The sequence below is a fragment of the Chlorocebus sabaeus genome, chromosome 26 (assembly GCF_047675955.1).
Source record: "Chlorocebus sabaeus isolate Y175 chromosome 26, mChlSab1.0.hap1, whole genome shotgun sequence".
NCBI classification, from domain to species: Eukaryota; Metazoa; Chordata; class Mammalia; order Primates; family Cercopithecidae; genus Chlorocebus; species Chlorocebus sabaeus.
The window spans coordinates 41,171,516-41,187,710 of record NC_132929.1 but is presented as its reverse complement, the minus strand read 5'-3'; the positions used below and the strand labels follow the sequence as shown (position 1 = coordinate 41,187,710).

Genomic DNA, 16,195 nt, shown 5'->3' with positions numbered 1-16,195 from the left:
AGTACTCCCCTTGTATCTAGGAAGTAACTAGTGTGCTTGGATTATACAGTCTCAAAGGCAGAAGGGACTTGCCTTGTCTCAGATGAGACTTTGGACTGTGGACTTTGGGGTTAATGCTGAAATAAGACTTTGGGGGACTGGTGAGAAGGCATGATTGGTTTTGAAATGTGAGAGCATGAGATTTGGAGGGGCCGGGGGTGGAATGATATGGTTTGGCTGTGTCCCCATTCAAATCTTAACTTGAATTGTATTTCCCAGGATTCCCACGTGTTGTGGGAGGGACCTAAGGGGTAGTAATTGAATCATGGGGGCCAGTCTTTCCCATGTTATTCTTGTGATAGTGAATAAGTCTCACAAGATCTGATGGGTTTACCAGGGGTTTCCGCTTTTGCTTCTTCCTCATTCTCTCTTGCCGCTACCATGTAAGAAGTGCCTTTCGCCCTCCACCATGATTGTGAGACCTTCCCAGCCACATGGAACTATAAGCCAATTAAACCTCTTTCTTTTGTAAATTGCCCAGTCTCGGGTATGTCTTTACGAGCAGCATGAAAATGGACTAATCCACATACCTACTAGACAAATAATGGGACCTTCCATTACCCACCCTTTAGCTCAACTATTCAATACCTGGATCAGAGAAGGCAGCACTGGTGACGTAGTGACTCCAATTGCTGCATTGATAGTTTCCACAACTGCCAGCATCTGGCAGAAATACATCATGTCAGCCACAGTATGGAATGTGTCATAAAAGGACTCTATGGGCAAAAATATACGTTAAGGGTGAATCAGTTGGTAAATTCCAACAGAACTATTTCTCAAACTCACTCACTCCTTTCATGAAAATAACTATAGGAAAAGAATAACAAACATCCCGTCAGATTCGAGTTTCTTACTTAACTAAGCAGGAAGGGTGCAGGCCACTGGGGTCATGAACAGTAAGCTCTACCAGTTACCAGAAAGTTAACACGTACACCTTATATGCCTTTCTCTTTTTTTTTTTTTTTTTGAGATGGAGTCTCACTCTGTCAGCAGGCTGGAGTGTAGTGGTGCAATCTCAGCTCACTGCAACCTCCACCTCCCGGGTTCAAGTGATTCTCCTGCCTTAGCTTCCTGAGTAGCTGGGACTACAGGCGCACACCACCACACCCAGCTAATTTTTGTACTTTTAGTAGAGACAGGGTTTTCACCATGTTGACCAGGATGGTCTCGATCTCTTGACCTCGTGATCCACCCACCTCAACCTCCCAAAGTGCTGGGATTACAGGAGTGAGCCACCACGCCCAGCCACCTTTCTCATTTTTTTAAGAGTCAAGGTCTTGCTCCATCACCCAGTCTATAGTACAGTGTCATGATCATGGCTTACTGCAGCTTCAACCTCCTGGGTTCAAGAGATCCTCCCATGTCGGCCTCTTAAAGTGCTGGGATTACAGGCATGAGCTATTGCACTTGGTCCATACTTTCATTATCAGGTAGAAAAATCCTCTCCCAGTACTCTTTCTTCTCCTAAATTTTATTACCTATTTATTCATCAAATAAAGTTTCAGAATACTTTAGATCAAATTCTCAAAAATTTCCCATTGGCATTTACCAATGGAATGCCACTGGTCAAAGACAGAATCCTGTTAAACACATAAATTAATTTAAGAAGAATTGGGCCGGGTGCAGTGGCTTACGCCTGTAATACCAGCACTTTGGGAGGCCGAGGTGGACAGATCACAAAGTCAGGAGATCGAGACTATCCTGGCTAACATGGTGAAACCCTGTCTCCACTAAAAATACAAAAAAAAAAAAAAAAAAATTAGCTGGGCATGGTGGCAGGCGCCTGTAGTCCCAGCTACTCAGGAGGCTGAGGCAGGAGAATGGCGTGAACCCGGGAGGCGGAGCTTGCAGTGAGCCGAGATCGCGACACTGCACTCAAGCCTGGGCGACAGAGTGAGACTCCGTCTCAAAAAAAAAAAACAAAAAAAAAAAGAAGAACTAATATATTTATGATACTCTTTTTATTCTTTTTAGAATAGTTCATTTTAGAACCTATTTAGGCTCCAAAAGGGTGAGAACCCTTTTGGCCTTGCATAACTTTGGCACTGGAAGTATCACATCAATTTATTTAGTTGTTAGTGAGCATACAAAAGGATTCTAGCCCAAGATGTGGCTCTGGCTAGCTATGGATGTGAACCATTTTTGACCATCTCTAGGCCTATATTTTTATTACCCGTTAAATGGAAAGAATACCAGTCAGCTTATTTCACAAGGTCATGGGAAATAAGAGCTATGAAAGCACAACAAAAAGTAGAGGGTGCTGCACAAATGCAGCAGTTATTACTAACATCAAAGGCAGAGAATGAATACTGGGCCAAACTACTGAGAAAGGGAAAATTAATCCAAAAATTTCTTACTTGCCTTTTCCCAAGATACAGAATCGCACAGTCAGGTTGACAAAGATCCAGGAGAATCCCAAGAACTGCACAAGATTATACATAAACAGGTATCCCTTCCGTAAGTTTGTAAGAGCTGTAAAGCAAAGCAAAGCAGTAAGCTATTAAAAGCAATAGTCCCAGCAGAAGAGAGGTGTATGAGGCATATCTGGATGACTTCAATCCTTTTTCCTTCTTGAATGCTCCTAAGCTCCCACACAAATATCTGATCCTGGTCCTCACCAGTCTGGGCTCCTACTCCCACAGAGAAACATACAAGGAACATTGCTCTCCAGCGTGTATTTTCAGCAGGACTTCCTGTCCCAGCCTTGAAGAATAGGTATACAGACATAACAAACCCAAGAAAAAAATATTACCCCTGGTGTGATATTATGATATGTGTACATGTACATATAGGTTTTCATCCACAGTTTCTGGCTCATAACTCCCACAGCCCTTGTTATAGTTTTTTGTTATAATGTTGGGACACTTTAGGCCTCAGAAAACAGAATCTTCCTCTATGACTTTCCCTGCCTTCCTTTCAGCTGCCCAAGGCACGACTCTAATCTGAATGTGGATTCTAAGACCCTCATTCCAGAGAGGGTCTTGCTTCATACTCTGGAGGAGGGAACACTGCACAGAGAGGCTGAGAAGAATCTGGACAGACAGGCCTTGTGGGGTTTAGGTCAGACCCTTTTTTTCTAATCACATTTCAACACAGTGCAACATGCTTCAGTCATGCCTATCAGATGAAGTCTCCATAAAAGGCCCAAGGAGACAGGGTTTGGTCAGCTTCCAGACAGCTAAACACATGGAGGTTCCTGGAGGGTGGCACACCTGGGGAGGGCATGGAAGCTCCGCGCCACTTCCTCCATACTTCCTCCTAATCTCTTCATCTGTATCCTTCATAATATCCCTTACAATAAACCAACAAACTTGTTTCCCTGAGTTCTGTGGAGCCACGCTAGCAAATCAATCAAACCCCAGGAGCGGGTTGTGGGAACCGTAATTTACAGCCTATCGGTCACAAGTTCTGGAGGCCCTGACTCGGGACAGGCTGGGGCAGGAGGGTGTCTTGGAGACTGAGCCCTTCATCTGTGGGAATCTGATGCTATCTCTAGGTAAATAGTGTCGGAATTGAATCAGAGGGCACTCAGCTGGTGTCTGCTGCAGAACTCATTGCTTGCTTGCTGTGTGGGTGGAAAAAACCCACACACTTGGTCACAGAAGTCTTCTGTGTTGATTGTTGTTGAGTAAGAAAATAGGAAAAAGCAGCTGAGTGTTGTAGTGTTGTATTTTTTCCGTAACACCTGGCAAAAAAAATGGCCATCTGAAGAGGCATTACAAAAACGAAAAAGATTTCCTCAGCTCCTGCTCCAGTTATTTTTTATTTATTTATTTATTTTTGAGATGGAGTCTTGCTCTGTCACCCAGGTTGGAGTGCAGTGGCACAATCTCGGCTCACTGCAACCTCCACCTCCCAGGTTCAAGCAATTCTCCTGCCTCAGCCTCCCGAGTAGCTGGGATTACAGGCACCCACCACCATGCCAGGCTAATTTTTGTATTTTAGCAGAGACAGGGTTTCATCATGTTGGCCAGGGTGGTCTTAAACTCCTGACCTCAGGTGATCTGCCCACCTTGGCCTCTCAAAGTGCTGGAATTACAGGCATGAGCCACCATGCCTGACCCTCCAGTCATCTTAATATAATCCATAGTTTTTTCTTTTCTGGAATTTCTTTAAGGTCACTGAGGTCAAACTAGCTCACAGAGATAGATACAGTAAATGAAAAAACCAATTCTGATATTTGGTTATATATTCATTCAACCAAGCATTAACTGAATACCTACAATGTGCAAGGTACTGTGAAAAGAACTACTGGGATAGAAAGGTAGTTCAAGGCTGCCCTCAGAGCTTACAATCTAAAAACTGTAATACCAGGTGGGGAGTGACAAGCAATGTCTTGTGAAACTTTCAAGGTGAAAAAATGACATTAGGCTGGAGAAGTGGGCATCAAGCTAGTCTACATGGATAAAGCTGGTATCTAATCTGGGCTTTTTTTTTTTTTTTTTTTTTTTTTTTGAGACAGCGTCTCACTCTGTTGTCCAGGTTAGAATGCAGTGGTGGGACCATAGCTCTCTGCAGCCCTGACCTCCTGGGGTCAACCCATCCTCCCACCTGACCTCCCAAGTAGTTAGGTCTACAGGTCTGTGCCACCACACCCTGCTAATTTTATATTCTATCATATTTTGTAGACACACAGTCTTGCTACGTTGCCCAGGCTGATCTCGAACTCCTGGACTAAAAGATCCTCCCACCTCAGTCTCCCAAAGTGCTGAGATTACAGGCATGAGCCACCATACTTGGCCTGATCTGAGCTTTGAAAGATGGGCAGACTGAGGACATAACCAAAGGAGGACAATTTCAAACCAACAAGCAGGAAAAAAAAGGACATTAAGTTTGTCTGCAGCCTAAGATTCATGAAGATACAGCCGATTACAGAGTAAAGGAAGAAACAAGGAGCTTTGAAAGAGTCATGGCTGAGTCAAAGGAGTAGGGTAAAGAAAAGGACAGTTCTTAAGAGAAGATCTGTAGTGTTCAGATTTTGCTGCTATATATTTATTCCTAGGATACAGATATTCTGCAAAGACATCTGGTTGGTCCTCAAATAATCACATTTAATAATGTGGTCAATCAAAAGCAGCCTAAGCCAGGCACAGTGGCACATGCCTGTAATCCCAGATACTCGGGAGGCTGAGACAGAACGATCACTTGAGCCCAGGATCTCAAGATCAGCCTGGACAGCATAGCAAGACCCCATCTCAAAAACAAACAAACACAGCCTTATCCTAAGACTCCAAAAAATGTCAGACTTCCAGCAACATTTAGCTAATTAAAAGTTTCTTCTTCAAAACTACAAAAATCTATTACACTTCTGCACCATAAAGAACTTCCTTGTTCAGAAAACTTTATGAATTTAGATAAAACAGTTAAAGCTTTACCTAACACCCAAAAAAAATCCATATATTAGAATTTTTATCTATTTTTGAAGTTTATCCCTTTAAAACACCAAAAAATTAATTGAAATCTCAAAGTGGCTTTTTTATGTTGTTCTTCTTTGCCTCCACTGATCCTCTCCCCTCCTCAGCTTTCCTAAAAGAATATTCCCCTAAGGTAGTGGCTATTCAAATCTTTTCTAAAATTCCTTCTCAAAAGAAACCTTATTCAGAATGCCAACAAATAAAACTCAAAAGAGAGTTGCTCTGACTGAGGTAGACCTGTTTGTGTGATCTACTCCTCCAAAGCATCTCTGGGAACCCCTTGGGGTACCATGGAACACAGTTTGAAAACTACTGCTCCAAAACTTTCCCCTCCCTTATTTATGACATGCTAGATAAGTACTACTAAAATCTGAAAAATTTCAACTTAGAACAAATAAGAAACACTTATTTCATTCTGCTTTTCAGAGGTAGTTTTACCTAGACCTGAAGTTCTCCCACTGAGACTGTAAGCCCTGTTGAGTACGGGCGCTACAATGGATCCCTCTGGCTCTCAGTCAAGGGCCCAGCACAATGCTTGCCACACAGCATGACTTTAACAGATAGCTGCTGAATTTAATCTAACTACATCACCCAGAAGATAATACACTTACAGAGCTTCCTGTTTAAAGTGGTTAGATGGAAACAGAAATTGATTTGTTAAAGGTTAATGAATAGCAGGACTATACAGAATACTCTCCATCTTTCAGGCTGACAACCACACTTACGTATCATACAGCCTTTGAGATTTCAGCTGGGAGAAAAACACCAGGCTGAAGGAGTGCAGCCTTGGACCCATGCAATCATTTCCACAAGTCTCTTTGCCATCTGCCTCTTTGCAGGATTTCTTTGCCATCTGCCATAAGGCCAGTCCAGGAGTTCTTTTATTTTATTATACTAGCCTTGGTGTACTCACGAAATAACACCCAAAACACAAAGGAAACATTAAAGGTAAGGATTCTGACGTGGGTGGTGCAGACCTTAAGCACTGGACCTAAAGGGTTTTTCATAAACTCACCCACACAGCTCACTGGGATGAAATCATTAGCTCTCCAGCCACATCACAATTATCCATACTTCCAACACTAGCACAAGTTAACTGGTAACTACCATGGCAGCAGCGCAACTTACTTTCAGGAGAGCCTTCGCTTTCCAGTCGGAGTTTATTTAGGCGCTCTTCTTCCTAGAATTTAGACAAAAGTTTTCCAAGAACACAAGTTAGAATTCCCAAATGCTTGCAAAAGTCCATATGCTGGCTGAGTAATCTGACTTCCTCAAAGCCACCTCCTCCAGTTGGGGTAAGTACCATCATTGGGAAAAATATTCTAGGTCATAGGGCCAAACGCCTGACCCCTCCTTACTAAGTGGCATTAGCATCACGGGATGCCCATCCATTGTTCACAAAATTTTTTTTTTTTTTTTTTTTGAGACGGAGTCTTGCTCTGTCGCCCGGGCTGGAGTGCAGTGGCCGGATCTCAGCTCACTGCAAGCTCCGCCTCCCGGGTTTACGCCATTCTCCTGCCTCAGCCTCCCGAGTAGCGGGGACTACAGGCGCCCGCCACTTCGCCCGGCTAGTTTTTTGTGTTTTTAGTAGAGACGGGGTTTCACCGTGTTAGCCAGGATGGTCTCGATCTCCTGACCTCGTGATCCGCCCATCTCGGCCTCCCAAAGTGCTGGGATTACAGGCTTGAGCCACCGCGCCCGGCCCCTGTTCACAAAATTAACCCAATCATCTGGCTTCCAAACTGACAAGTGACCTTGGAATCTTAAAGCTGGAAAGGACATCGAGAAGATCTGCTGCAGTCAGAGAAATAAAACAGAAGTTTAAGGCAGGAAGTAGACTGCTATTTTATTTTTCAAGATTTCTAGATTTTTAGTATAATTTTTCCAGAAGCTAAGATCATGTTTCCAATATCAGTATGAATTCATGTTTAGCTTAATAGAGATACAGATAGATCCATACAGAAATATTTACAGGTGTATGTGTATGCATGGGTTAGTATCCAAACATATATTTTCTTGTTCTGCCAGTGAAGACAACCTAAAAGCAATGGCAACCTGGTAGCAATGAGCATACCTGGCACGCAGATCTTGCTTTCCAATACTATTCTACAATAAGAACAGAGCTCCTTGAAGAAATGGCTGTTCCAGGGCTGAAGCAGGAAACGTACATACAATATAAGCCTGGAGCAGCTTATAGTGCCAGAAAGTAAGGAAGTGCTCAAAAAAAAAAAAAAAAAAAAAAAAAAGCCCCATAATGATGGCGCTTTCTCAAAAAGATACAAAAGCCAAATGAAAGATGGGCAGGATGAGGACATAACCAAAGGCCAGTTAGTGCCAAAGCTGGAAGAATTTGAGCAACAAAATAAATAATATTAGTTTATAACTCCGAGTATAAAATAAATACCATGTACCCACATGATATAAATAAATGATTGAATAAATAAATGAGAGACAATAGACATGCATAATTATTCTCCCATGCAGAAGAATTCCAAATAATTATGTAGATACTCCATCTAAAGGACAGGAAGCATAACTCCCTGCTCCTTAAATGTACGCTACACATAGTGACTTCCTTCCAAGGAGTGGCAAGAGGAAAATAACCTTATAGTGGAGAAACCTGATAAGCGTCACCTCAAGCCAGCTGACCCATGGTTAATATCAACAGTGATGTGTTATGTTGATAGTATGTACTCTTTTGAGACAGAATCTCACTCTGTTGCCCAGGCTGGAGTACAGTGGCGCAATCTCGGCTCACTGCAAGCTCCGCCTCCCGGGTTCACGCCATTCTCCTGCCTCAGCCTCCTGAGCAGCTGGGACTACAGGCGTGCATCATCACACCCGGCTAATTTTTTGTATTTTTACTAGAGACAGGGTTTCACTGTGCTAGCCAGGATGGTCTCAATCTCCTGACCTTGTGATCCGCCTGCCTCAGCCTCCCAAAGTGCTGGGATCACAGGCATAAGCCACCGCGCCCGGCCGTATGTACTTTTGATATGACGTGATAAGAACTGCACTTTACCTCTGTGGTCTTCTCAATATCTGTCACCTTAGTCTAGTTGTAAGAGAAACATCAGATAGATTTCAACTGAGGGACAGTCTACAAAATACATAGCGAATACTTCTTGAAAATCACGTCACCAGGTCTTTAAATGTATTTGTAACTTTGTCGCTATTCTTTCAGACCCTGAGAGGTATCTGCAGTGGCCTGAATGACGTGGGTTCCCCATGATTTGTCCTCAATGACTAGATCCTAGGATCCTTACTAACCTTAGCTCTGAGCTCCATTTCCGCATCAGATTCATCCAGCCAACGATCAAAGTCAGGAGCCAAAAACAGTGGTCGCTTTTCCTGCTTCGTGAGTCTCTCCCACCACTGACTCACTTTCTTCTGTACCGTAATGTTTACCTGCCTCTGGGTCAGTTTGTAAACAGGCTAGGAGAGAAAGTGAAAATGTAAGAATGCCCTCTTCCGTTCCCTGAAGCAACACCATGCCAGGGGCGCTGTACAGAGAAACTGCAGGATATGTTTATTCTTCTTTCTCTGGTCCTGCAAGTCCTGATGCAAAGGGAACATCTAGACCAGGGGTCTCCAACTCCTGTATTGGTCCATGGCCTGTTGGGAATGGGGCCACACAGGAGGAGCTGAGCCATGGGCAAGTGAGCGAAACTTCATCTGTATTTACACTCGCTCCCCATCACTTGCATTACCTCCTGAGCCCTGCCTCCTGTCAGATCAGCATTGGCATAAAATTCACATAGGAGCGCAAACTCTATTGTGAATTGTGCATGCAAGGAATCTAGGTTGCTCACTCTTTATGAGACTCTAACACCTGATCATCTGTCACTGTCTCCCATCACCCCCAGATGGGACCGTCTAGTTGCAGGAAAACAAGCTCAGGGCTCTCACTGATTCTACATTATGATGAGTTGTATAATTATTTCATTATATATTACAATGTAATAATAACAGAAATCAAGTGCACAATAAAGGTAATGCATTTGAATCACCCTGAAACCATCCCCACCCCACCATCTGTGAAAAAAGTGCCTTCCACAAAATTGGACCCTGGTGCCAAAAAGGTTGATCTAGACCAAGGGCTGGCATGGAGAACTGGTAAGAACATCATGTCCTTCTCTGATTCCCCCAGTGAATGACACAGGAGGATATCAGGATAAGAAAGGCAAAAAGTTCCTGGTTAGGCTGGAGGGAACTAGCATGAACCTCCTGCCACAGCTACATCATGCAAGGTACTACGTCCAATCACCCTCTCAAGGGTACTGCATCCAATCACCCTCAGCTTATACATTTTCCTCCCATGAAAATGACTGTCCTGGCTCAGCAGACCCTTGTTTTAGAAACACCTGCATCAAGGTCAGAACTGTATTGGATCAGTTACAGACTTTTTCACAGGGGTCAATCTGGGGAGTCTTCCCAACTAAACTCAAATTCTTATAGGCCATTCCAGCTCATTGTTTGTCTACATGGCCTCTCCCTTGTCTCCAAAGGAAGCCCCATGACAGGTTCTCTGCCCACTATACCACTGGTTATTATTAATGCTTTCTCAAAACAACTGAGCACCTGTACAGGGAAATCAAGAAGCTCAAGTCCCCAGAGCTAAGTGTAATTCCAGAAACTGAAATACCCCATCTATTGGATTCTCTCCCTGCTTGTGAGAGAAGCTTCCTCAGGCTCTAAGGGAAGAGAAGCTTCGATGATATCTGCAGCATTCTTTCTGAAGACCAGCTGCCTTTGCCCTTTTTGATTTCTATTTTTCTCACCTGCACCTATGGCAAAGTCACATGAAAGTAACCCTTGGTGGGGGCTTTAACTACCCTATGTAACTCTGTTCTCAACAGGTGCCATACTCCTCTGCCATCACTAAAACCAGAGAATATCAGAGCTGGAAGGAACCCTGGAGATCACTTAGTCCAGAATTTCATTTAACACATGAGAAAACTGGAACTCGAAGAAGTGAAGAGACTTGTTCAAGATCACACCACTAATAAATGGCAGGGCCCAGATTCAACGTGGGGTCTCTGACTTTCCCATTCCTCTGCAGCTAAAACCTGGGCTCTGTTCCAAATAAGAGAACTCTATTATTCCCCTTTGGTTTTATCTTCTTCTCTCCACAAACCCTGCTCCCCATTTCACTAAACTACTGGTATTCATTTCCTAAAATGGGAAGGGAAGTGAGAAAGGAAAGAACATACCTCTGGCTTCACAAGGTCTAAGAACTCCAGGTGAAATTCATAGACATTGTCTCCTTTGGCACCATGTCCTTGAGCTATAAAAAAAGAAATGTGGGTTATTGCAAACTTGAGCAGAGCGAGACCATCCAAAAGCCAGCTTGGTGCAGTTCTTTCTTAAGTATGGGAACATTTTTTTTTTTTTTTTTTGAGACAGAGTCTCACTCTGTCACCCAGGCTGGAGTGCAGTGGTGCAATCTCAGCTCACTGCAAGCTCTGCCTCCCGGGTTCATGCCATTCTCCTTCCTCAGCCTCCCAAGTAGCTGGGACTACAGGCGCCCACCACCACACCCGGCTAATTTTTTGTGTTTTTAGTAGACAGGGTTTCACCATGTTAGCCAGGATGGTCTCAATCTCCTGACCTCAAGTGATCCGCCCGCCTCAGCCTCCCAAAGTGCTGGGATTACAGGCATGAGCCACCATGCCCAGCAAGAATATTACACTCGATCGTAGCCAAAAGGCTGAGAAGCAATGTAGTCTGCAAATCTTAATGGGTCCTGTTAAAATGTGTGGGGGCTTGTGAGCAGAGCTCTTCAACAGCTTGATAGGTCAAATCTTTGATGCAAGTTTATCTCCATATGTCCTCTGATGTCAGTTTCAGAGTATTTACCCAATTTTCCACTGTGACCCTGATGATACCCCGTACAAATAACAGGCAGGAAAAAGAATAGAGAAAGCAATGCCAAAGGGGCCACACAGATATAAATTTAACTTTCACAATTACTTTGGCTGTAAATCTAGAGCAGACAAAAATTGGTGGGTGTATCATCTTGACTGTGGTTAAGGAAAGTTGCAGGGCACATGGAAATGCTGGATTGTCTTGGACAGCTCTGAATCTAAAACCTCCCAACCAGGGAGAGAGAATGAAGGGAGAAGCTGACTCCTCCTTTAGTACATCCCAAATGGAACAAGGAAAAAGAAATACAAGCTTTTGTAGCTTATGAAGGACAGGTGGAACTAGGAGGGAAGTACCTGAGTTGGCCAGTGCCTCATCCCTATGCCTTGACATGGCTCCTTTCTCCAATTCAAGCTGGCACCATGCCTAGGTGCCACTGACTGCTGGACCCAGCAGCTGCTGCTGGACCTCCCTTCCACTCTCCTCGCTGATTCATTTACCATTTGGTTCCCTTCTGGGATTCTCATCCCTTATCTGACCATATGTAGACTAATAACCTGCCTAATATTCGCCATAGGTAGCAATTATTCTCTATGACCATAAATTCCTTAAGGTAGTACAGTATGTAAGGTCTAAGTGGCAAGATATGCTTTTATCACTTTAACTTTCATGTAAATGAATATAATTCCCAAAAAACCTGAGCTGAGTGGTAACTACTCTCATCCTAAAAAGCAGATACAAAAGCCAGGCTGTACTTTCATGCAAGTATATTACGGTAGATGGAATTTCACATAAAGCAGAAACTCTTCATGCTCCAATAATCCCAGGAATTGGAACAGAGAGAATCCTACCCCACTGGGTGACAGTGAATGCAGATCCCACCCTCTCTAGTACAGCAGTAAATCTGCTGATGGACTGAGGAGAAGGGAGACGGAGGCAGATTCATAGAATCAGAGACTGTCAGAGTTGAAAAGGCCTGAGACATCATCTAGAATGTAGTGTTTCTCAAACTGGTCTGCAACTCTAGTATCAGGGAGCCACAAAGTCTCATCAAGAAAATTTCTTAGGAATGGTGTAATAAATAATTATTATTTTAAAAAATGTTTAAAAAGAAAAATATTTTTTAAAAAAACAAAACAAACAACAACAACAAAAAAAAACAGGCACAATGGCTCACACCTGTAATCCTAGCACTTTGAGAGGCCAAGGCGAGTAGATCACTTGAGATCAGGAGTTCAAGACCAGCCTGGACAACATGGTGAAACCCTGTCTCTACTAAAAATACAAAAATTAGCTGGGCGTGGTGGCGGGTGCCTGTAATCCTAGCTACTCAGGAGGCTGAGGCACAAGAATCACTTGAACCCAGGAGACGGAGGTTGTTGCAGTGAGCCGAGATTGTGCCACTGCACTCCAGCCTGGGTGATAGAGCAAGACTTAATCTCAAAATAAATAAATAACATTTCTATTTTTTGTTTTCATAATAATCTTTTTTTTTAAAAAAAAAAAAAGCAGCATATTCTGGATCATCTAAATGGCCACTTCATAATCAAGTACTGCCATGCAATCAGTAGCTGTATGTGTGTCTGTGTTCACAGCTGCAGTGGAGCCAAATATCACTTAAAGTGACCATATTTAATTCTTCACGTGTTTCTCAATCTCAGGTCCATGAAACCTTGAGAGTCCTGTGGAAACATTCTTAGGTGTCCATGGGTCCTTGAGTTTGAGAAACACAGATTAAAACCCAGCATCTTCATTGTGTAGGTCCAGAAAACTCAATAACTTGTCCAAGACAGTGGCAGAATTAGAGCTAGAAGACAAGCCTCCTGATTTCTAACCCAGGATTCTTTTTTTTTTTTTCTTCACTGTATCTACTGCCTCTCCATGGGGGAAACAGGATTTTAAACCAATTCTTTGACTTTTCTAATCATATATTTCAAAACAATTTAGCTTACTTCATGAGGATCAAAGGAGTGAACATCAGCAAAAAATCGATAAAACAAATACATTTTTTTTTAAAAAAAGGGAAACCACCACCACACCTCCTTAACTGTGTATAGAGATGGGAGCATTTGCTGGGATACTGACCTTTGAAATGCAGCACATTTTCAGTGATGCTGATGGCAGGGTTCTGTGAAAAGAGACCAAGGATGTAAGAAGGCATTTTAATGAAGAGAAAAAATGAGATTAAACAAGGGGCTTCTTCCCCTCATCCTTCTCCGATGAGGACTCAGCCTCCTACTCTGTGCCTCCCCCACAAATATATTTAGTCATTTATTCACATCTGTGTAGGCTTTCTCTATGTCTGTCTGTACCTATCTAAGACTGCACACTCCTGCCAAGAAGGACCCTAACCTGCTCTAACTGTGCAATCAGTCAAGCACTGAATTCCTCCATTCTGAGAATGGCCAGTCATGCAAGGTGCTATGTGAGATATGACAGGGGAATACACAGATCTCCAGGACTCAATCCCTGAGCTGTAGAACAGAGGTTCCAGTGGGACAGATGAGGCACTTTCTGTGAGAAGATATGAAATAGTTATCAAGAAACATATGGTCAAGACAAAAAAGGTGGTAAAAGGTAGTAAGTGTTAGCAGAGTTAAGAGAGAGAGAGAGAGAGCATAACGGGAATAGAGTAGTGGGGAAAAGCTCCACAAAAGGTGAGACCTGTACTGCAACCTGAATGATAAATTAATTCCGACAAGTGGAGGAAAGGGCAGAGGATTGCAGGTGGTGAATGAAAATGCAACACGCTGCGCCTGTGTCTCTAACTTAGAGGCTCCAGACTCTCTTAACCCCCAAAGGAAACAAGACTCGGGAGAGGTCAAAATTCTCCAAACTGCTCACTGATTCCCAGAAGTTGCTACATACCTTCAGTGTAGCATCACAATTTAAAGTGAAACTACTTAACACTTTTTCCAGTGGATGAGAAACAACTCACCTCCTACTTCCAGCTCAAGGTTAATAAGCAAGAGGCAGCACGTTCCCAGTGTCATGGTGTTTGTTTTTCTTCTGTGGGCTTAGCTTTCTGTGCTCCTCAACTACAGCTGTCGTCTGACCACAACCTCATGAGATTCCAAGCCAGAACAACCCAACAGAGCCCCTCCTGAAGTCCTAACCCACAGAAACTGTGAGAGACAATAATTGATTATTGTTGCTTTAAGCCACTATATATTGGGTGATTTGCTATGTAGCAACAGATTAACAAATAATTAACTGCAATTATTTCTTTAAATGCTTGGTAGAACTTCCAGGTGAAGCCATTTAGACCTGCAAGTTTCCCTGTGGGAAGACTTTTGACTACTGAATCCGTGTATTTAATGCTTACGAGGCTATCCAGGTTTTCTATCTCTTTTATAGAAACTGTCTCTATTTCTTGGAATTTATCCATTTTATCTGATATGAACTTGTTTTAATATTTTCTTTCCTTTTTTTGAAAAAGTCACCCAGGCTGGAGTGCAATGGCTCAGTCTCGGCTAACTGCAATCTCCACCTCCCGGGTTCAAGCAATTCTTCTGCCTCAGCCTCCCAAGTAGCTAGGAGTACAGGCGTGTGCCACCGTGCAGGGCCTAATATTCTCTTAGCTTTTAAATGTCTGTAGCTTTCATGGTTATGTCTTCTTCTTCATTACTGATACGGTTTGTGTCTTAATCTTGTCAATATGTCTAGCAATTTTAATTATCTTTCAAGAACTTTTAGCTTTTTATTGATTTTCTCCACCTCTGCTTTCTATGTCTGTTATCTTTATTCTTTCCTTCCTTCAATTTCTTTTGGAGAATTTGCTATTTTTTTTTTCTAACTTCTTGAAATGGAGATTCAAAGGTCATTAATTTTCGGACTATTTTTTTTCTAAGATAATCATCTAAGAATATAAATTTCCTACCAAATCCGACTTTGGCTGCTCTCAAGCTTTGATTACAGTATTTTCCATTCACATCCTAATTTCCATTATCGTTTTTTCATGGGTTGAGACGGATTTCTTAATTTTCAATTTCCAATTTTCTAGTTATCCTTATGTTATTAATTTCTATCTCAGTTGCACTGGGATCAAAGAACATTCTCTGTGTAATTTCAGTCCTGTCAAATGTATGGAGACTTGTTTAGGAAGCAGTATATAGTCAACTTTAGTAAACGCTCTCAGTACATTTAAAAGAATGTGTATTCTGGAGTTGTTGGGGCCATGTTCTTTATATGTCCATTAGGTTTACTGTTAATTATTTGTTCACATAATCTATATCCTTACTGAATTTTGTCTTCTAGCTCTATCAATCACCGGGAAATCACACTATCATAAATTTGTCTATTTCTCCTTGTACGTCTGTTAATTTAGATATGATTGAGGCAATGTTACTAGATGCATATAACCTTTTTTTTTTTTTTTTTTTTGAGATGGAGTCTCACTCTGCTCCCCAGGCTCACTGCAACCTCCACCTCCTGGGCTCAAGCAATTCTTCTGCTTCAGCCTCTCAAGTAGCTGGGATTACAGGCGTGCACCACCACACCTGGCTAATTTATTTATTTATTTATTTATTTTCAGTAGAGATGGGATTACACCATATTGGCCAGACTGGTCTCAAACTCCTGATATTGTGATCCGCCCACCTCGGCCTCCCAAAGTGCTGGGATTACAAGTGTGAGCCACCGCACCAGGCCAGGTTTTGACTTTACTTCTATCACCTGCGACCTGTCGGGCTGTCAAAACCAAAGTTCAAATTCACTTAGTTGAGCAAATGTTCGCAAGGCAAAAGCAGTTTCCGTGTTCAGCTTATCTCTCTGAGTTCCCAATTTCATTTCTACCTCGTTAACTTTTTAATGTTTTTAAGACATTTTTATTCAATACTTTCCGTTGTTTTTAATAGAAAGCTCAATCTACACAACCT

The 16,195-nt window shown here is 42.6% G+C and overlaps 1 protein-coding gene across 1 annotated transcript in view; it reads right to left on the bottom strand.

Moving 5' to 3' along the window:
• Nucleotides 1–16,195, bottom strand: part of HACD3 (3-hydroxyacyl-CoA dehydratase 3) — a 48,290-nt gene that overhangs the window by 12,995 nt on the left and 19,100 nt on the right. The window contains exons 2-7 of the mRNA XM_008016225.3: nt 13,404–13,446; nt 10,667–10,740; nt 8,724–8,888; nt 6,582–6,633; nt 2,401–2,511; nt 628–755 (exon numbers count right to left, since the gene is read on the bottom strand). Coding sequence (XP_008014416.1) covers nt 628–755; nt 2,401–2,511; nt 6,582–6,633; nt 8,724–8,888; nt 10,667–10,740; nt 13,404–13,446 — 573 coding nt within the window. The remainder of the gene's footprint in view (nt 1–627; nt 756–2,400; nt 2,512–6,581; nt 6,634–8,723; nt 8,889–10,666; nt 10,741–13,403; nt 13,447–16,195) is intronic.